The sequence below is a fragment of the Struthio camelus genome, chromosome 2, assembly GCF_040807025.1.
Source record: "Struthio camelus isolate bStrCam1 chromosome 2, bStrCam1.hap1, whole genome shotgun sequence".
Classification (NCBI taxonomy): Eukaryota; Metazoa; Chordata; class Aves; order Struthioniformes; family Struthionidae; genus Struthio; species Struthio camelus.
Window position 1 is genome coordinate 104469540 of NC_090943.1, and position 22296 is coordinate 104491835.

The window sequence follows — 22296 nt, forward strand, 5'->3', positions numbered from 1 at the left end:
CCTAATAACGCCTGAAATGGTCCGTTTTCTCCCCCTTTGGATAGAAAGGGTGGTTTGAATATCAGGGATGGCTCTGGCATGGGGGTTCAGCCTCCGTTTGATCCCTGTGCTGTGAGACGTTGCTTTGAGGCAGCTGGACCAAGCTGTACCTGGTCCCCTGCCATCCACAGCAGTCAGGCCTTGCTCATCGTAACCCCGGGATTGAGCTGCAGTGCAAGTCCATCTTGGTCACCTCCCACAGCCTCTGCAGCCGGGGCGCTTTTCTGAAAATAAAAGTGTCTTGAGGCTTTGTCTGCAGTAGCCTGAAACTGATGGCCACCACGGTCTGGGGCAAAGTGGTTGCTTTTCCCCATTTTCCCAAGAGACCGTGAGAAAGTAAATACAAGGATGTCCTTTTAAACTGTCTGGCTTGCTGGCGGTGGGCTTCCCAGGACTGTTAGCCATTGTCTTGGGGTATTTTTGTGATGTGCTTCAGTTATATTAGTAGTGCCAGTGCTGAAGAAATGCCCCTTAGTCTAAATTCACATGGGCTGAGGAGGGGGAGGATTAAGCATTGGATATTTTCGTTTTATAAATACTTGCCTGATGAAACTCACTGAAGGTCTTTTCATTTACTACTTGTGATGTGGGGTTCGACTTGAGGGGCAAAGCTCTCCCCCCTCGGTCCTGTTTGTACGCTCTCATGCAAGCACTGACACCGGGAAGAATGCCTACAGCAATGTTAGTATGTTTAAACGCATCTGGAATTAACTAATTTATTTCAGTTTATCTATCTTTTTCTTCCAGTGGGATCTTGTTTGTGATTCTGCCTGGAAAGTCCACATTGCTAAATTCTCCCTACTGGTAGGATTAATCTTTGGCCACCTAATAACAGGATGTATAGCTGACTGGTAAGTGAAAAATCTTTTAATGAAGTGTAACTATAAATGAATAACAACATTAAATATCTCTTAGATCTTTTTTTCATAATATTCATAAGGAACCTTTGCATAATGATTTTCAGATTCTGAAGACAGCGTGATGAATAAGCAGTTTAAAACTGTGTTAATTGCTTGAACTGAGTAATTTATATCAAGGTAAATAACACGAAAATAAGCTATTTGGTAGTTGACTTAGTTACTTGCTGCTGACAGAATTTATTACAGCCATAATGTTGGAGCAGAATTAAATATTTCTAATTATAAAAGAGAAAAGCCTTTGTTTTAGTTATTTTTTTTTCAATCAAGAGAAATGGCAAAAAAAAAAATTGAATACAGCATTCATTTGACTGAATACAAGAGACTAGTGTAATGTCAACTTTGTGCCTACACAGTATCTTTCAAGGGTGTCGAGGGCTGTTTTTTGCAAACCTTTCCATTGTTCTATTTTTGTTCTTGTTAAGCAAACATTTCCATGTAGTATTAAGGAATTGCTGACTTCTGCTGCTGAGATTGGGGTATTAGGTTTAAAAGCATAGATTGCAACTCCTTAAATTGCAGTAGTGAAAACATCATCAGATACCCTAGTTGTTCTGAGTTCAGCTTTCATTTAAAGAGAGGGTCTGGTAATGCAAAAAAAGGGAAAAAAAAAAAAAGAATTAAAGCCATGACTCAAGTGGTTTTAATGGAAATTTGCAGAGTCTGAAACAATAGCTCTGTAATGCTGTCCCAGTCAGTTCAGTGCTTCCAGCACAGTTGCCAGTGTTGATGCTTTAAATGGCCCCAAGTTAACTCTTTCGCCATTCATTAAAACAGAAAAAGAGAGGAAGAGTTGCCTATTACGGAAATCTTCTAAAGCCGCAGCTCACCCAAGTGACTCAGTCAGCGGGGAGAGAAAAGGCCCTCTGCAACTTGGCTCAGACTTTTACAGTACGCTTGTGTCTTAATGCTTGAACAGTTGTTAAAAGTTTTTAGGCAAGTGAAGAATCATGACTTCTCAATGAAGTGGAGACTATGCGTGGTAAAATACAGTTGAATTTGATTCAAATGCCAAAATAAGACAGGGCTCTAACAACACATAGAAAGTATAGTGGGAAAATGAATGAAGGAGCTTGCTTAGTTTCCTAAAAAGGAATCAGTGTGGAGAAGACAGCCTTATTTCCAAGTTAGGGAAATGCTGCTATAATTGACAAATAAGTTGCAAATAATTGAACAACATGTTGTCCAAGGCACTGGCTGGAGAGAGAAATGCAGTAAGCAAATTTAATAACTCTCTGCCACAAAAATGAGGAGCATCCTGCTCTCCCATCCGTTTCCTTCTCTACTGTGTACCTTGTGCTGCCATGTGTGCTTTTTGGACCCCTCTGCAGGCTGCTTAGTTGTGCTAATACAGCATAAAATTAGCCTGCTCCAAAAATTAGGTATTTTATCCTTTTTCAGTGGAGAGAGCTTAAGGCGAGCCTGATTTCCAGCAGTGGGGCAAAGAAGAAAAAGGGTAACTTGGTAGCTGGAGGGAGAAGTGAGCCCTTACATTGCCCGGGCTACCCATGAAATGTTTGCTGCCGCCAAAGTCTGTCCTCGCGCTTCTCTTCACTGCCCCGTCCTTGCCATCTGATTTAACTGAGCCAGCAGAGTAAACCTGTATTGGATAGTCTTTTTGTCAGTTGGCAGTAACATTTAGGGGTGGTAAAAGAAGATCTAAACTGGATTTACTTTTCTGTTTAATCACATCTTGAGTTTCTATTAATGCAGGGGATTGTGTGGAGAGAGATGCAAAGGGAGAGAGATGTACCTGTAAAAAAAATAGTGGTGTCAGAGCACAGCAAGAGCAGGAGAGATTAAACAGATCGTGTATGAGAGTGTCACAAACTTTCAAAATGTACTTTTCATTTCACTTATATACTGCTATCTCATTTCGATAATTAGATGATGTTTGCTTTTTTCTGAACCATTAGGGCTTGGGGCTTTCTTTTTTTTCTTTTGAAAGAAGGCTTTTAAAGCTGTAAGTGGCAAAGCCATAGTATGTGTTAAGGCCATTTACTAAGTAAACTGGATGGTCTATGTTTAAAATACAGTAGGCGTGCATGATTGGATAGCTCTACCGTGGAAAAATCTGTATGTAAAGACTCACTATGTCCAAAGCCAGAGTAAGTTACTTGCTCAACAGGCAGTGCGTTGCTGCCTACTCTCAATGCAGGCTGTCGAGGTTTCTGTGAAAGGTGCCCTGGAGCAGGCAGGCTTGTTGTTCTTGTAGCATCAGCACAGTAAACCTCTCTGCGTGGTCCTGCCTCGCTTTTGCACCTGCTCTGGTACTCTCTGGATGCCTTCATGCTCATTCAAGTCCCGAAGCCAATAGAAAACCTGTGAAGAATAGCATGGGAAGAGCAATTTGATTGGCTGAAAGAGTGAAGCTTAGAGTCTCCTTGGGGTAGCAAGGGACATGCGTGTGAGCATGGGAAGAGCAGGTCTTGTCCTCACACCGTCTACCTTCCCCCTGAAGCGTGTGTCTGATGACATTAGGAGCATCTGCTTATCACATTGTGTGAACTGCAGTTTCTTCAAAAGCCTCTGGTTGCTTGTACGCCTTGTTATTTACCTGTACAGGCAGAATTTAACATCTGATGTAGATAACAGTATGCAGTGTAGGCTGTCTTTCATGGCACAAAAGTCTATCTGTGGATTAGATTGGATAGCAGCAGAAAACATCCTGGGGCTGTTTTGCTAGGGAGGTCGTGTATGGTTTAATTTTTCACAAGCACATGCATACACTATTAGTCAGATACCTCTGTCTACACATAAAAGGCTTTTTTCTTTAATACTCTGAGATGTCATCCTGTCAAAACACTGCATGATCACCAGCTATGTGGCTGATAGTTACCCTAGAGTTTTGATTTTTGGGGAAACTACTGCATTTCTTGGGGAGTTTTGTCTCTGGGAGGAGGTACTGGTGATGGCTCATTAATGAAGGGCATATCTGGCCTCAGCTGGCTTTCACAGGCCCGGGAGGGTCTTGGATCTCATAATTTTTCATTAACAGCAAACATTCATTTGCATAATGTGTATACTGGTACAAGAAATTCTAAGTCTTAATGATGGATACCACTCATAAAGAGAGAATAGGAGAGGGGAAGAAGGGAACTGATGTATGCTAGGCACGAGGCCTTTTTTAATCACCATCAGGGAATGGTAGGTCAGGCTTGTGATGAGAATTAAGCTCCTAATTCTGAGTGTTTGCATAATACCTTTCATGTACAAAACACTTTCACAAATACTAATTACTATGAATTACAGCTTGAAGATTATGAGACTAGTACTACAGAAGTATGCCCAGGTTGCTAATAGTTCATCATTGCTTGCGTACAGGGTTTTGTACGAAATAGTCCTCCAGCCTACCAATTCCTTTCAGTCCTGGAAATGTAAAATGTGAAACACGCACAGCAGTAACTGCTCCAGTGTCCGATATGCTCCCAGAGCATTGCACATTGTCAAGGAAATACTGTTCTGGCCTCTCCCTGTGTTCAAAAGTAGCATAGTGACTGAGAGCTCATCTTCTGGTGTGTTCAGCTGGGTTCATACACTTATTAAGAGCAGTCTGCTTTGACCTTGCTATCTTCAATTTCCCTAGTGGCACTTCCTGTTTTTGAAAACACCAAATGGTTAATGACAGCAAGTTAAATCTCTGTATGAGGTGCCCAAAGGTTGGTGCTGCAGCTGAGAAAAATAGCAAACCTATCCTCATAGGAGGAGCCCATGACATGATCTCCTTAGGTGTGACTTTGAAAAAGTGTAAATGACAACACTTACGTTGCTGTGTTCTTCCAGCTCCCAGAAGTGTCAAAAATTATGATACTATTTCCTTTCCAGCCCTTCACCCTGTATTTTATTCGTTCTTTTCTATTTTAAGTAAAGCTAAATCCAAAGTTTTAATTTTGAATGTATTTGCGTTATACCTTATAGCTACTGGTAACAGTCGACTAAAATAATTGAATAGGAACACCTCAGTATGTGAAACTGGATTAAGCTGTGAGATTTAAACACTCTTTATTGTGCTGACATTCAGCCTGATGGCTGGCGTGCAGCTGACAGACTACTTTGAATGGATCTGTTAAAGCTGCCTACGAAAAGCAAGTTCATATATTCTTTGTGGAAATGGCATATGGAGCTAACTAAAAGGGATCCTCAGTTCTGCTGGCAAACTTGTGGGAGTTGACAAGCTGAAAAATTTTGGAAATCTCCACATAATGATCCAATTCTTGCTTTAAAAATAGTGCGCTCTGGTGCTATTTCATACCATTCTCCTTGCACAGGAAGGGGCAGTGGGGGGAGAATTACAAACGACAAGTATGTGAACAGGACACTTTTTAAAAAAAAAAAAAAAAAAAACCCTCATATTCCTTTGACATAAGAGGCAAATGCTGCAGCCGGTGCCCCCACCACATTCAGCGGCAGCGCAACTTCTCCTTACCGCCAGCGCCGCGCCAGCATGTGCTGCGGCAGCTTGCAGCTGAAAGCCCTCTGCGCAGGAATACGCCCACGCTGTCACTAACCTCTTTGGAGCGGTTTCTCACTCACCTGCTCTGGTCGGGCTGGTTTTGTGGGTCTCAGCAGCCACAACAGCGCCCAGACAGCCTGGCTGGGGGCCACCTGCGCTGGGAGCGGGCATCTCCCGCTGGGCCGGCGCAGGTGGCCGCCCTGGGCTGCCCGCCCCAGGGACCGCCGGGCTGCACTCGGCGTCCGGCTCCCTAAGGGAGCGCAGGCGGCTGCTGCCCTAATCAGATTACCTCCCGCTTTCAGGAGCGCTGCCGAGGAAGAGGCAGCTGCCGCGGGGCTGGGCAAGGACAGGAGGCCCTGCAAAATGGCAGGTGCCACCTCCTGCAGCCTCCCCCACCCCTGAGCTGTGGGGACGCCAGGAGATGTGAATAGGGGAGTTCACTGTTTTGTTGCAAGTGTTATTATCGGCTCTCTGTGCTCAGGAAAGCAACACAGGCGCTATTTTACACTCAGCCTGTGCTCTGTAGGCTTTCCCTCAACAGTGAGGGCAAGAGAAGTAGTTTTTCGAGTGTGTTCCTCTAAGAGGTGAAGCAGGGAAGCCCACGTCTGTGGGGAAGAGGCAGCTTCTGTCATAAGCTCTGTGGCCATAGATTGTGGAGGAATAATTAGTAGTATGCCATATTATGCAATATCATGCAGTCTTCTGTGCTACCACAGAAAGCTCTGAGGAGCTGTTTTTCATCTCTGTGATTTGTGTTTATGGCTCTGCTGTAGTTTCTACATGTTGCTTCGTTCACTGTTGGCGTTTTGAAAGCGATGTTTAAATCGAACAGTAATACATTGTGTGCTATCCTCCTTTAATCCCATCTGAAATTAATTTGTCAATGCAAAGATAACCCAGGAATCAAGTGAATTTAAGCAGAAAAACAGGAGAAATATGGAACAAGCATTAAAAACGGGTGGCAACATTTTGAGGGGCTGTATGACCTGTTCCCATCTTGGCCACTTGTAATGATCAAGCGTTATGTTCATCCTGGCTTTTAACACCCTTTCTCCTCGCTTCGTTCCTTGTTTTTAGGGTTGGTCGACGGCCCGTACTGCTCTTCTCTGTCATATTCATTTTGATATTTGGACTGACTGTGGCACTCTCCGTGAATGTGACAATGTTCAGCACACTCAGGTTTTTTGAGGGGTTTTGCCTGGCTGGAATAGTCCTCTCCCTGTACGCACTGCGTGAGTATGCTCTTTGTTACCCGTTCAAATGTGGTGTTACTGAGTATGCAGCTTGCTTTTCTATAGCTCCCCATTTTCATCTGAAAAAACAAAAGCGGAGTCATATATAGCCTGAATTTTGGTAAGGAAGTACGGATTTTCCAGCTATCTCTTAGGCTGCTAGAGGACAGGCTGTGAAGCAGTTTGAGGGCTCATTAATAAAGAGTTATAAAGTGTTTAGGGGATTGTTTGTTGTTATTTAAACCTAGAAGTTATTTGAGTCCTGGCTTCTTCCACGCGATAATGGGTGTGGATTTCATCTTGCAGCATTGAGCTCAGTAGGAGACTCTTCACTTGCTTTGTCTGTAGTAGTATGTATGTATGTATGTAGTGGTATGTAGCACTTTTTCAGAAATGTGCTTGTTACTTTGCAGCCAAGAGAGCCCTTGCCTCTGCCACAGGATCATAAAGTACAGCAAAAACATGTGAGAAGAGGGGCCTGAAGTGCTTTTATCAGGACGCTATTTTTTTTTCCCTTCACAGGGTGGGGGACAGCTGAGAAAAGCTTGAGGGAAACCTTATAAGCAAGGTCTATGTGCATATAGTACCTGGGGGAGATGACTGGTAAACTGGTAGCCAAAACATTCAAAACCCCTCTCTTCCGGAGGCCCTGCCTTCAGAGAGTGCATACGCAATGCCACCAGCCTACTCTGTGTTAGCTGGATGTACTTAAGAGAGCCCTGTCTGCTTGTGCTTCCTTTACTGTTTGTAATTAACAGGTAGTATTGCACCAGCTGAGGAGAACATAACATTTCCGCCTTTTTAGTTATGGCTCTGGAAAAGCATTATCTAAATATATCCTTGAACTTGCTGTACAAGTCTTCATAAAATTGTATTTGCTTCCTATTGTAGATGGTACCTAGCCCATGAAGATTTAGCACAATATCCTTATTCTGCATGCAGTGCTACATAGTATGAAATTCCACGGTATTTGTTTTTTGTTTTTGTTTCTCTTTAAACTACACTGAAGGGAAGGCAGCGTGACTAGAATATGCAAGAGCTTGTTCTGTCTTGCATTTCTTCATAATAGATGGTATGGTACCCCAGATAGATTTTTTTTTTTTCTTTTGCCTTTGGTCATATAATCTCTAGTGAGAATTTTTCATCAGAAAATAACACTGCTGTTGAAGATGTTACATCCTTATTGTGAAATGTTTTAAAATGCCCGCAGTTCAGATTCACTGTGATATTTCATGGTGTAAAATGGCAGACAAAACATCCTAATCCCTTTTACTTACTGATTTTAGAGATCTTATTAGAACAGAAGAAAACGAAAAAGAGTGAATTATTCTTGAAGCAGTATTAACATCCAATCTACTTTTGCTGTCCTACTGCACAGTCAGCTCTGAATGTTGATCATGATCCTGGCTGTGAAGGAAGATTTTTTTCCTTTGCTAGGGCAGAAATTTTATCCTCCATCACCAGTTAGAATACCACAGATGGATTTGTGAAGTCAGCCATGTATAGTCAATAGGTCTTAATCAGAAGCTCTTTTGAGCACTCTTGTTTTGGATAAACTTGCATTCAGGTACAGCAATGTGTTTAGGAGAGCCTAGAATTCATATCTACCCATTTTTCTTTTTCCCCCTTCTGGTTCTAGTAGGAGGGATCTTTAGCTATTATCAATCTGATATTCAGTTGGAACTTGGACTAGTTGGGATTTTCTATGGCCGAATGAATCATGTAAGCTCCTTGTTGTTGCTGTTTTTTAATAGAGTCATTGCAACTGAGCACTTTGGTGGGAAAATGCCATCTAAGCAAAAGTTTCATTGTGGACCTTTTGTTTGAGATCAGAGTGCATGCGTCACCTTAGAGCACACAATAGTTTGCCACCCAAGACTTTCATTTAGCAAGTGGGAGACCCTGTTTAATCTACACTCTGCTTGATTCACAGCACGGATTTGAATCTGATCCCCCCATAATCCAGGTGTTTGCCATAACTGCTGTTGTGTGTATGTCCACCTCAAATGGGCATCTGTCTCTGTCCATGCAAATATAGTGCTAGCAAGTATTAGCAGAGATCCATCTTAAAAATAGCAGTTGCCTGAACCTCAGTGCACTTCTGTGGAAGTGATAAAATGCAAAAGATGCAGCACCTGTACCCTCGGTGAGTATGGTAACCTAGCTAGGGAGGTGAGGGGAGTGGGTGTTTCTGTATTAAATATTTTCATTTCAACACCACCAACAACAAAACCTGTCGTCTTCGCACAGAGTAGAGGAAGGGGATTAACTCTGAGACTCTTAAGGGAGTGGGAGGAACAGATTTTTTTTTTTTAATAATTAGTATTCATAATCTGTTGGGCTCCCTGTCAACTTAAAATTACTTTTTGCCCTTTCTGCTGGAGTCCATGGTGTGCCTACTGCAGTCCTTTGTGGAGTTGTCTTTGATTTCATAGCCCCTGTGCCCCTTCTCGTAATGGTCTTGATTTCTCCCACTAGAGTTCTGTTGCCCTAGAATTCCCAGCTGGATGCCTTGAGCAGATCAATAGAAAATGGAAAGTTTGATATGCTAGAAACTGTCATTAGCGAAGTTTTCAAATATACTGTGTAGAAGCAAGCTCTGTAGGCTTGTGTAGCCTGCAAAGGTAATTAGCCTGCCACAGGGTCCCTTTTACACTGTGCTGTATTTGCTAGTTATGCTTGGATTTATTGCCTGCCCAAGAGAAACGGTGAATAACCATCCTGGATGCTTTGGGAATGGAAATAGCACCCAAGTGTTGTCTTTAATATACAGAATTGCTAACTCTGAGTTGCTCTCACCATTTGAACTGCACTTTTCTTAGTGGCCAAAAACTCTTACCTGGTCATCCTAACCTGCAGGACGAGCATTGGAGCAAGGCTTACCTTCTGTGGAGGGACAGCTCTGAGATGGAGCTACCTGTCCTCTTCTGCTGACCGCCTTGATTAGTTGTAACGAGCTAGCTTCTGTAGCCTTTAAATACAGTATATTGCCTGGAGCTGCTCTGGACTTGCCTAAAGAAACCGCTTTTGATGTTGATTTGTTAAACGAGGAAGTTTTTCTGCAGCTGTTTCAGTTTTGAGAAAAACTTGTGTTGGGAAAGGCTTTTCAGGTGACATTTCTAGCAACCTTACAGGAAGAGACAGGTTTTGCACAGATGATTGCACTTGCTAGGAATGGGGGAAGCAGAGGAAAAATGAATCTAGGCCTTTCTCATCCCCAGTGGTTCAGGTGATTGCATCATCTAGAAGAATAGAAGGGAGTTAATCCTTACCACTCAACAAACAAGCATAACTTTGAAAGGCTTTTGTTTCATGCTGATATGGAGAAGGGGGGTTTCTACCATCTTCCAGCAGTGGTTTCCTGCTTGGTGCTAACCTTGAGTAGATTACTGTGTTCCTATGCAGCAAGCATATGTCTTATGAACAGCACTAACAGCGTCATCAGGAAGCTCTCACCAGGAGGGGGAAGTGACTCCTGATATGCCACGCTCAGCAGTCATTTGATACACAGAGCTGGAGCTGTTGGCTGCGATATGCTGTTTACGTCCCCTGCTATGTTTTCCAAACACGTTTCTGCAGAAATGGGTCTGCCCTTGCTGGAGGAGGGTGCTGGGAACACTGCTAACTCACTTGAAGGGAGATGGTGGAGGGGTACTAAGGATTAGTCTGACTGCAAAAGTTGGAGGCAGATGTACTGCCTGCCCAGAAGTTAAAAGCCAAAAAGAGTGTAGATTGGGCGGTTGGGAGGAGGGGTTGTTAAACTTGAACAGAAAAAAGGGGGAAAGCTTTTCTTTTTTGGGGATGTCTCTTGTCAGTATTGGTCTCTGTACACGCATCTGGGGGAATGTGCTGGCATCCTAGACCTGCTGGCTCAGTGCAGTTGGATGTACAGCACGGCAGCCTGCTGCTCAGTTGAAGACTAGGAGAACTGAGATTACCCATGGGGGTGAAAAGGCCTGAGGCTGGTGCTGCAATGGGCTTGCTTCGCCCAGGCTGAGAGGGAGAGGACAGGGCGCAGGCAGCCCTGATGATGCCTGTGCGTGAGTAATGCTCCCGCTGAGTGTGTGGACTTTTCACAGCAGGCAAAGGTGTGTCTCTGCTCCGCGTGCTACTGCAAACAGCTCTGCTTGCTGGTTGCAGAGCACATGGGACAAAGTACGCTCAGCAAATGTGGAAGTCATTGGAGAAAGCCAAGCTGATTATCTTGGGGGGGGGTGGGGAGGGTGTTACTTCCGGGTCATTTTGGCCTCACTGGGGCCTGGCTCCGGGGCAGCCTTTTCCTGTGTGTTTTCTGTAGAAAGTCAGATGCTGCGACTGACTCAGCACGGTCCCTTCCCTAGGTTTTGCTTTCACAGACTTGGGGGAGCTGATGCAACAGCTCACATGGCTGAAAGCAGGAGTTCCCCCTTCCTATAACCCTCCTTCTTCCTCTTCATGTCCTGCGCTGCTGCTGAGGCCGTGCTGGCAGCACCTTGTGTCAGATCCCTCTGCGAGGAAAACCGTACGTTTTCCCTCTTGAGTAGAGCAAGTGTCCTATTGTTAGTGGCATGTGCTCTTTGGTCTTGTCTGGCCTTCCTTTAGAAGATTTCCTGCTGTGCATCACATCCCTTGCATCGTCCGAGCCTGGGGAACAGAGCAGGAGCGTCGCCTAATACTGCAGGGGGCAAACTAAATGGATAAAGGAAAGCAAGAGTTACTTTCTGACTGGTCCCTTCCTATGCCACGTTTATCTTCCCTCTGGTATTCCCACTTCTGTCATTTTCTGGAGTACGAGCTAGGATGATGATATTAATTAAACTATTTAAGGGGGAGGAGGGGAGGAGAGTCATATTTCTCTGGCAAATGCTACCGACAAGTTTAACGAGCTTCCCGTTAAAGTGTTGTGTGCCATCACTCTAATGATTATACCTGAGTGCAGACAGCACAAGCAATGGCACAGATTTGCACACAGTTGCAGACGGTTCAGGTAATTTCATGGGTGACTGAACTACAGATTACTCTGCAAAATTAGGAAGTCTAGACTTGAATGAACCAGTAAATAGCTTCTGAAAATAGCTTTGCTATCAGGGAGACAATGTCTTCTCAGGTTGGAGCAAGGAAGCAGGGGAGCTCCTCTGATGTGTGGTAACAAGATGAGTAGGCACATTGTTTTATCCGTTTCACTCTTCAACAGCATTTCCCTCCTTTTTTCTCCTAATAATAGCTTGTGTTTGAAAAGACTGGGAAAGTTTGGCAAAGACTTCCAGCTGGCTGAGACGTCCAGCTGTGCTGTATCTTTCTCATTTATAGCTAGGTCGACTCAACCTGTCACTCCTGCAAATTACACAGGCACTGATCTTATTACACAGGCACTGAAGCTTAATGTGGCTTCTTAAGGTATGGGATTTTTTTTTTCTTTTTGTTTTAAACCCATATCCCTGGAAAGCTCCATGCTAGAAAGCTTGTTTAGGCTGAGGAATGAGCAAGTCCCAAAGCAGAGAATGGAAGCCTCTGGGTGTTGGGCTGTAGTAATGTCGGAACTGTAAAATAATTTTGCTTCCAGCTAGATGTCAAAATAATGGGTGATTTTTTTTCCTGTGTATTTTTGTTTGTTTGTTTGTTTTTTCCTCCCAGAAAGGTAGAGTCTGTAAGATCCTGGGCTATCCCAAGTTTGTAACTCCTACTTCCCTTGGAATTTGAATAATCTAAGCAGTAGAATTGCTTTGTTGTGTTCTCCATTTTCCTCCCCTGACTCTTCAGCAACAAACACCTGGCTTGCCTAGCCTAGGCCATGAAGTACTGGAAACCACAGACTCCTAAGTTATTCAGCGTAATCTGAACCGGCTGAATAAACAGCCCTTGTAATGTGTTTTCAAATGAGAGGATGTGGAAAACATCTGACAACTTTCCAGTGCACTGAAATGTGCTTTGGTTCTGCAGTAACATAGGGTTCTCCCACTGACACGTATGTGATAAGATCAAGGTTGTTAAGCCACCTTCTGTTTATAAAACCAACCTTTACTTACTCTGTTGTGTCTTTTGATGCAGGTGTAATAGGAGTAATCATAGTGCGATTGACTATGATCGAGTGTGAACGAGAATTTTCCTGGATCACTCTAAAGTGTCCATTGATTGCTAAGTAATACTGAAGAGCTTTGTTTAAAGAGCTGCCACAGATTGTTCTAATATTGAGATGGGAAGTGAGTTTCTGGAAACTGTACCTCTGTATTTTTACTAGCTCTGTGCAAGCCACAAAATAGCATGAAATAGGAGCATTTCAACTGCTCAAAAAAAAGGACTGTGCATGCCTTTAATCAAATGCCCGAGGGCTCAATTTGTGCAGGAATGGAAAAGGTTATTGGAACTACAAGTCCCAGCATACAATACTGTTCTTATAAATCTTCCTTGTCCTGTATTGCTTCCTTCAGCAAAATCAGGTTGTGAATCCTCATATAATCTGACAGCCTCTTTCTCCTCAATATTTCCTTTGAGTTTCCTTCCCTTTCCTGATGGTCAGAGTGGATGTAAATTCTTCTGAGGACATGGAGTCTGCCACTAGGGCTTTGGCTGGCATGCTTATTTTAACCCCTACAAACTGCATTCCAGGGCAGAAGTGCCCTCGCAGCACTGCTAATACATTATCTCAAGCATCAGTCCTGGAAACTGGACCATTTGAGGCAGTCAATTTTAGACGAATTTGTGTAAGTCTTGAAGTTTGCCAAAGAGGAATAAAAGAAGAATCTCTTTGATTGTTTTAAAGCTCTTTGGGAGCTTAAAAGACGGTTAGTTAATGAAGAAATTGAAAAAACCTGATTAAACTTAGATCCTGCTTTATTTCGGTTGCTGAAAATGTAGCGTGTTGTCAGCGTGACCAAAAAGCCCAAGGAATTACTTCTATTTGAGGTACTTTTTGTATGATTGGTCAGTTGGGAGTGCAATTGAGATGCAACACTACTGTTAAAATACTTTTGATAGTGACAGTCAGATGAGATTAGAACACGCTTGCAATTTCCCCAGCTTGAAATACAGCCTGCATATACCATTTAAAGTGTCATCTTTTAATTGTTCCAAAGCAGCTTCAGCAGTTCGGGTATGAGAAATCTCTGTCCTGCAAATTCTTGTCCTTGTAATTGTTCATGATCGTAATGACACTTCTAGGGGTTTTTTCCCCCCCTTTTTTTTTTTTTTTTTCCAATCTGAGCAATGGCCAGTGGCCTCACAGGTCTGCTCATCACTCTCACATAGCCGAGAGCTCACTGCCGCTGGAAGGAAATGGGGTGGCTCCCTTCCTCCCCTTCCAAATTTCCTTGCATTGTCTCAGCTGCTCATAGAGTTGTAGCCTCTAACAGTAAGGAGGTGTTGAAGAAGGGTATATATTTAAATCTGAGAAGCTGGCTTTCACTTGCAGCCCTTTTACTCTGCTGAAGTGCAAGTGTAAGTCTTACTGTAAGTGTAAATTGTGAAGTTTGGGGGAGGTTGGGTTTTAGGGGGGGGTTTTGGTCTTTTTTTTCTTTTCTTTTTTTTTTTTTTTGGTAAGGCAGTAGCTAAGGAGCTATTTTTTGCTGCATAGAGTTTCCAGTAGCAAAAGCTCTATTAGCTTCTCAAAATTCGTGTGCATTCATATCTGCAAGCCCTGTCTGAACTGACTGATGTGGCCGTATGGATATAGCTGGTCTGTATGGAAGGACTGCAGAGTCCTTCTGCTAGGTATTTGCTGCATGGGCCCTGCTGCGGCACCCATGCTAACCTCTTTGCCTAAGAAAAGGGGAGTTGGCCCTTCGGGAGGAGAGTATTACAGACTGTCTGCTCATCCTTACCAGTAAGTAAAAGTATAGAGCCTTCCTTTAAACTATGCCTAATGCTTGGGCTCCAACTACTCTGCTTACCTTAGCTGGAAAAGGGTTATGTACATCATAGCTACAGAGGTCCGATATTTCAACAATGTTTTATTGTTGCTATTTGTCTGACACTGTTGCAGGTTTACAATTAATCCTGTAATTTCATGATCCAAGAAGCATGATTTTTTTCCTCTCGAAAAGGTAAGGGGCTCAGAGATGGGGATGTGGAAGCTGTCGGTTTTGTTGTGGTTTTTTTTCTAGTAGGAAAATGAATCTGCTGCAGGGAGCATCCCTTGCTGAAGCTGTAGGTACACAACCTATTCTGCCAAGTCTGTTGGCTCACTGAGTTTTGGTTGTCCTGATCCTTAAGCTGTCATCAAGGTCCTCGCACTGTGCACTTTTAAACTGGTAAAGCATTGGATGCAAGACAGGCAGTGAAGAGCTCGGTAGCAAGGTACTCCCTTTAAGATAGTGTACAATGTGGTTTTCTTTCCCAGCTTATGTTTTCCAGTGAGATATAGGTGTATGCACATTTCCGCTCTGTGTGCATGTGTTACTTTCTGCTGCAAAAGGAAGCACACGCAGGTTCACAAATCAGTTATGAATGAATGGTGCTTTCCTTCCCTTTCCTGCCTCTTCTTACAGGGTAGCTCGTTAGGAAAATGCAAGCCAAATTTTTATGGCAGCATACTGTGCATAGAGGAAAAAACGCATGTATATGGAATATATCTGTAGTGACTTGAATATTAAAGTCCAGCAACAAAATGTCAGCACAAAAATTTACATAAATATTTATGTGCCTTTCAAGAGGAACCATAATTTAGCAAGGCTAGCCAGGTTTCCGTCCCCAGTCATGCAGACATGACTCCTATTTTCTCGCTTACAAATAACATAGCCGCATGGGATTTTCACTAGTTCAACTTAATTAAATTTCAATCAAAGCATGAAATATGCAGGCAATTCTCATTACAGTATTTCTAAAAATGTGTATTATTTAGTCAGATACAATAAAAGGTTCACTTTTGCTTTAATTCTCAGTTTCATTGATATGATTACATTCTGTATACTGGCCACATGTTATACAAATGTTTTTATCACTCATTTTTCTCTTTTAAAGAATACTACCCACTGTTACGCTACAGATGACTTTGTTCATAAATCACATGCTGCAATTACTAATGAACCTAAAACTATGAGCTATGTTTTTGTCTTTTGAGAACAACTGGTCCCTTCTTAAATGGATTGTGTATACAGTTATGTAGTTTTTAGAGATAAGTTTAGACACAAGTGCTTGTTACTAGCTTAAAAGGTTGTTTGCTCACATTCTTTGAATTCTGGTTATAGTATAAATTGTAAGAGAAGAAATCAGTTCACTGCAGTTTAATAAACGATGTGCTAACGTCTGCAAGCGCTATTTAAGTTTTGCATACTTGGGTGCCTAAAGCAGACAAAGTTCAATGCATTCAGTATGGAGTCTTTGGACTGGAGATAAATTTGAATTCAGGCTTAGGTGGATGGTAATAAAACAGATAGTGTCATGGAGGAAAAAGGGTGCTTGTGGGAGACTACTTGACTTGGAAATGTAACCATTTCTTGATGAATAGTTTCTGTACTGAACTGTGGAAGGGAGCAAGGTCCACTATTTGCATCAGAAGTTCTGGATCTGCATCCTAGCACAATTGCTAAATTCCTGTGCTTCTGCAGGTGATTTCTCCAGTTCCTGGATGGCCCGATATCTCCAACCCATTTGTGTTTGCAGGAGTTCAGGGCAGATTAACCATTCTTGTGACTTCTATCCCCTCTAATAGCATGCAATTACACTCGTCTCCTAGCAGTACTTGTATGGGTTACACAAATTGCTGCAGTAGTTCTGTGTTAACACTTCCAGCTTTCTGTCTTTTTCCTTTGGCAAAGATCACCCTCTTTATAGCAAACTCTTAGCATTTATCCTCAGTACTCTACCATACAGTCAGGCATTTAAGAGCAAATATATCTCCATCACTGGCTTACCTCACATATTCAATATGTTAGGTTATGGACATGCAATTCATTCTGCTGCTGTTTATTCTCGAAGGAGGATGATCTTTGGCAGAAAAAGCAGCAGAGTGAAAGGTCTGCTCATGCCACAGTTGGCCGTGGATAGTAACATCATGAGTTGTTTTAGGAAGATTTGGAGAGCTTGTCCAGGAGAACCCTTGGCATGTGAAGTCTTGTGGTACAGTGGAAGAGGATAAATGCCACTGGGGTGCACTATAAATAATAATTCTCTGATAAAAATGCAAACTGGAAGACCTGTATGCCTGAGTACTAAGGCATAGACAACTTAATTTGTTTACTGTCAGTTATCCAAACACTCGAAAAGAGGAGGACGTTTTCTCCACAAGGCATCAAAAGATCTTTCAGTTCAAAAGATACTTAAGCATATTGACCAGGGATCATCATAAAAAACCTAGAGTTTTCTGCTTGATGTGGAGCTGCTGTCCAGAAGGAGAACAGTGCCACTCTGTCAACCCTTATTTAAGGGCCTTTATTCAGTTCCAGTGCTGCTTCCACCTGATTTCAGTGCTATGCAGATAGGCAGTGATGGTGTCTTCTGGGCATACAGCTGTTCGCTCTTGGAGCGGTTGGTTTAGAGCTTCGCAAGAGAGTTTGGAAGAAAGAAAAATAACAGAAAATATAAAGGAAGCACAATCAACAATGTGAGAGGGGAGAAATTATTTGGAAAATGATATAAGGAAAAATATAGTAGTTTAATCCATTTTCATTTTCTATAAAGGAAAAACAGGAATAACTTTTTAAAAATTGTGTAATGGAAGAAGTAGCTTATGTGTTGAAGTTGGAACCGCCGTTCCTAATAAAATTCCATTTTGTTTTCCTTTATTGCTTTGACTTTGAAAAAGGAGTTTTGTCTACACCTTGACATATTTGTTTTCAATGCACAGAAACAAATTAGTATTTCTAGGAAGCTTGATGAAAATTAATTAAAGAGCTTTTGAATTACAGGTCCATTAAAAATTATTATGTTTTGAAAGTTTGAATAAATAAATAAAGCTGTCATTGTTAGTAATCTACCGGAAAAACTGGCTTCTTTTCTATCTCTGCAATAGAGAACACCAAATTATTGCATTCAAATGCTTTGGAATTGGGGCTGGAGAAGCTTTGATTATATGAACCTCGACTTTCCCCATACTCGTCTTGCTCTGATGTGGTTCAGATGGTGAATCTGCCTGAATCGTTGCCCAGTCTTTCTTATTTGTTCTTTAGTGTCTGTGCTAAGTCTGGAACAAAATACGCAAAGTGCAATCTGCATCTTCTAAACTTTAACAAGATGTATTTGACTTTTTTGGGTGATAAACTTCATCTCTCTGGACTCTTGAATGCTGCATTTCAATAAACTAAGTATTCATGCAGCTGCCTTTCCTCTCTTCCCGATCTTCTCCTTACCCCTCTTTGTTTTCTGAGGTTAGGTGCTTCACGTGCAGGACAGAAAGAAAACAGAGTACATAATATGTACACCAGATGCCTCTTCTCTCTTCACTCCTGATAAAAGAGAATGTGACAAATATTTTTCTAAAAGAAGAAATCTGCTTATATCCAATGAAGAGTAATAGCAACAATTACAGATTTCGTATCCTAGTAATTTCAGAAACAAAAACATGGCCAGATTAACCAGGCAGTATATTGTATTCATTTGTGTGAATCTGAGTAGCACTGCCATGTTGATGCTGTACTCTGCTGAGAGGCTGCCTTGGAGGTTCAAGTGCCTGCTGGGACTTGCAGTGGAGATGTTAGTGCCTTTTCCCATTAGGACAGCTTTGTATATGATGTCCGTTCCGATTAGGCAAAACGTCTGTTTATGCATAGTCTCTGTCTCTCCTTCAGGCCACCAATACATGTACTGCTTGCACCCTGCCGCTCTGCTACAAGCATACAGCTGCAACATGACTCTATGACCCCATCTGCAGCAGTGAAATGCAAAATCAAGTACTTCACAGAAGTGAAATTCCGTCAGTAACAACCCTCTTGTCTGTGCAAAGCAAGCTAGAGTGTTTTGTTGGTGGTGGGTTTTGGATTTTTTGGTGTTGTTTTTACATCCTTCCTGCCCCGATTCCCGGGAGTAGTTAAGACATCAAAATAACCCGGCAGAAACTGTCTGAAGTTTTTGCCGTGCTCTCTGAGGGAGAATTTGAGTGCAGCTCTGCAACAGCTTTACCTGACCCAGCTTTGCCTGTGGTGGGTCTGCCCCTCCTTCCCTGTGCGGGTGCTCCCACCTACCACTGTTCATCTGGCCCTATAGTGAATAGCAGAAAGCTATTTATTTTGCTGTATATTTCTTTTTATTTTGTTTTTTAAGTCAGTTTTCTCCGGATTTACCTCCCCCAAAAAGCTCACCGTGTGGTCAGATGAGCATGGGTAGGTGCGGGAGGAGAGCAGGAGCTGATGATGGTGGAGAAGAGCCACAGAGACAGGTGGGGCTACAAGAACCATGATACAAATTTGACTTGCCATGGTGCCCTGCTGACAGATGCAGTTAGGAGCCCTGATTTGTGGCTTGTTCACGGCACAGATAAATCAGTTCTTGCAAGCTTATTGCAGCAATCTTAAGGTCAGGAACATCCCTTGGTGAAAACAGATTAGGCTGCTACAAGTCACTGTGAAGCTTGCCTTCATGCAGTGTGGGTTGTTCTTGAACATGGGATTTAAAACTTCCTTCTTAAAGGCTCTTTAAAGATTGGACTATGTTTAATTGCAACTTGGCAGGGACAGCAGCCTCAGTTTGTTTAGAAATGTGTATGTCTTGGACAGGTTGAAGTTTCCTCCCAGGACAGTTGTCTTTTTTTAAAAATAGTAGCAGATGGAAATCCTTCCACTTCTAGGAGCGCTGACTAACTTGCCTTGGAGAAGAGCAGATAAATTGGCAGCAGAGAAAAGGCTTCTTGAAAACACTCTGTAGGGATCTGTTTGACTTTGTTTAAACATTACTTACTTCAGCTCTTTTGAGCAAGGAAATTCTGTCTTTAAATCTATTTAAAACTGCTGAAACTCAGTTAGAGAACCAAATATGATCAAGTCTTGGTTATGAGACTTCCACTTTGCTGGCTGGCTTTTCTTAGCAACGTTCAAATTAGTGAATAAATAGAAGCTTCCAGTCTGCAGATGACAATAAACAATCTGTGATTCAGAGTAAAACATCTTGATCAGGGATGTGGCAGTTCTAAACCTTCATGAGCAGAAATGCAGACCGTCAATCTGATATTACAATGCTGGAAGGAACCAGTTTCTTTGACAGAAACTTCTTTACTGTCCCTTCAGTTTTGCTTCAGTAGATTTCCTCTCGAAGGAAGACACTAGGTTTTATCTTTGGCTTAAGAAAAAGGTCAGGGCTTGAACCAAGGAGCAGAGATGATGTTGTTTGTGTAGAGATGTGTCTCTAGTGTAGAGATGCTGAAAGAGGCTGTCTGCACTGATTTGTCTTACCAGCTCATCTGACCTTGATCTGCTGCTCAGAGTATTTGTAAAGTCTTTTGGATTGTGACAGTGGTTTGTTTTTTTTATTTTTGTTTGAAGAGGAGGAGGGGATTCTGCTTGCTTAGTTAATTTTTGATGGTCATTTAGGTGGCTACCCGAGAATATCTGACTGAATCATGTATGAGACTAGTATGCAGAATACCTGTGTTTCCTTGGTGGTCTTCAAGGAAATGCTTTACTGCGTGAAAACTGGGCTGCAGCTGTGATCCCAGTGAAAATATTCTTCCCATTACTGTGGTTGCAGAGTAAGGGAACTGTATATCCACTCTTTAGTTGCACATTAACTCCTAAGGATGAACTCCCGTGGAATTGCCTGGCAGCTCCTGCAGCCAGGAGGAGCAGCCCTGCTCACCTGCATCCTTCTCAGCCATGCGCCCACACCACCTCCTTTCTGTGGCTTTTACATTCATCTCACCCTATAATTAACTAACTCAGCTAGTTAATTCAGCCAAAACAAACAAACAAACAAAAAAAGCCTAACAACAACAAAAAAAACATTTTCTTTGCTGAGCTGCTTTTCTGTTCTTCTGTTGAAATAGCCAATGAGAAAGCAAAGTGATGCAAATATCAGAGATAAATGTCAGGGGAGGTGTGAATGTGGAAAGGTGGGCTTTCCCCTTGGGGTGGCAGACTGTGTCCTGACCACTACAGTCTCCTGAAACTAAATATGAAAATAGAGCAAAGGTGTGGCTCTGTGCTACAGCCTTGGAACAGCACAGCCGGTTTCAGAATTTTCTGCCACCTGTTCCCACCTCCTGAATTTTGCTGATTTAGCTGGTTTTGCAACTACAACCTAAACCAGATATGTAAGATGATGTGGCTTAAGCACAAAAATGCAAAAGTACCTCTTGAAGCGCAGGGTATTCCTCCCCCACTCCTCTGCTGGTTGCTCTGTTTTTTTTTTTTGTTTCATGTTTTTAACTGATTCATTTTTGTATTGTATTGTGTGATTGTATCAGCAGTTGAATTGGTGCAGATGAGGGAACCATAACTTACAGAACTTTCTTTCCTTCTTACATGCATGTTGGCTGAGTGCATTCAGGATAAGCCGAAAGTTGATGAGTTTCTGATGTACGGTAGAGTATACGTCAAATGGAGTAAAATCAAAAGGAAAAAAATAGAGCATCGTATTATGAGGAAAATTTAATTCGTTAAGTATAAAATTTTACAGTACTGCATCCAATCTTGTCTAGTATGGCCACAAGCTTTGGACCCCAGTAAAGGAGGTTAAAGAAATGATGAGTGATGAATGGTGTGTTTGTGTGTTCTAGCTGAGTTGGCAATTCTCACATGGAAAGGTCAGGGAGCAGAAGAAACTTTCCTGACCAGATTATTTTCAGTAAAAAGTCACAATCTTTTTTTTACTCTGGAGTTCTGAAATACTAGCAGCAGGCCTAGCAAAGATGAATATATGAGTGAACGGAGGCAAACAGGTCAAAGGTGCATTTTAAAATGTTAAGTGGAAATCATATGGGGGCATGTGAGTGAAAAGAGGAGGGGAAGGCTTCTTTTGAAAGCTACATTGTGTTCAGATATAAACTTTCTGCAGCAGCTTCTGTGGCATCTTCTGCTGAGGAAACTGTAAATGTTTCATTCTGGGTCAAATTTAATTTTCTTATTCTCAGGAGATAATGTGGTCCTTTTGAATTCTATATTTGCTTTATTCTTCATGTCTGGATTCCTGGACTGTATATTTTCAGAGGAACTACATTTTCTTTTCTTGCTAAACTAGTTTGGTGTATCGTGGGAATCCTTTAAAACAAGGACAGACCTAGGTGAAAAGAGATGTCAAAGTACTAAATTCTCTCATGGGATAGGAATTCCCCATCCCATGCACACAACTTTAATAAATAATCTACTGTTGACCTCCTCTCTCATGCCATACCTTCATTTTTCTTTTTCAATGTCAGATTCTTAATAATGAACTGAGACTGACTTGTGGAAAATGTTGACTGAACACAATCCAAAATGTCCTGAAATATTCTAAGATACCTGTGCACTGCTTGGGTGTTGGGTGGATGGGGGGGGGCAATCTCTGCCAAAATTTGCAAACATCGATATCACAGTATTTATTTGCACTTACTCTTGCATGAGTACTCTACTCTATTTTAGCTGGAATAACTGAGGGCTGCAATTCAAAACCTTCAGATGTGAAGTCACAGCCTTTCATCTCTGGAAGCTCCTTGAAAGCCTTTGAATTGAGGAGTCAAAGGCGAGAGTTGTGAGACTGCCCTGTTCTTTCTGTTTTGGACTCCGGTGGAATTCTCTGTTCCAAAGGGAAATAAATTACCGAGTGCTTTTTTTTTCCA

General features: G+C 42.2%; 1 protein-coding gene across 2 annotated transcripts in view; it reads left to right on the forward strand.

The window, feature by feature from the left end:
- The window catches only part of SLC22A23 (solute carrier family 22 member 23), a 123409-nt gene that overhangs the window by 17553 nt on the left and 83560 nt on the right, over window positions 1-22296 (forward strand). For both annotated transcript variants that reach the window (XM_009678031.2, XM_009678032.2), the window contains exons 2-3: window positions 787-890; window positions 6487-6641. In XM_009678031.2, coding sequence (XP_009676326.2) covers window positions 787-890; window positions 6487-6641 — 259 coding nt within the window. The remainder of the gene's footprint in view (window positions 1-786; window positions 891-6486; window positions 6642-22296) is intronic.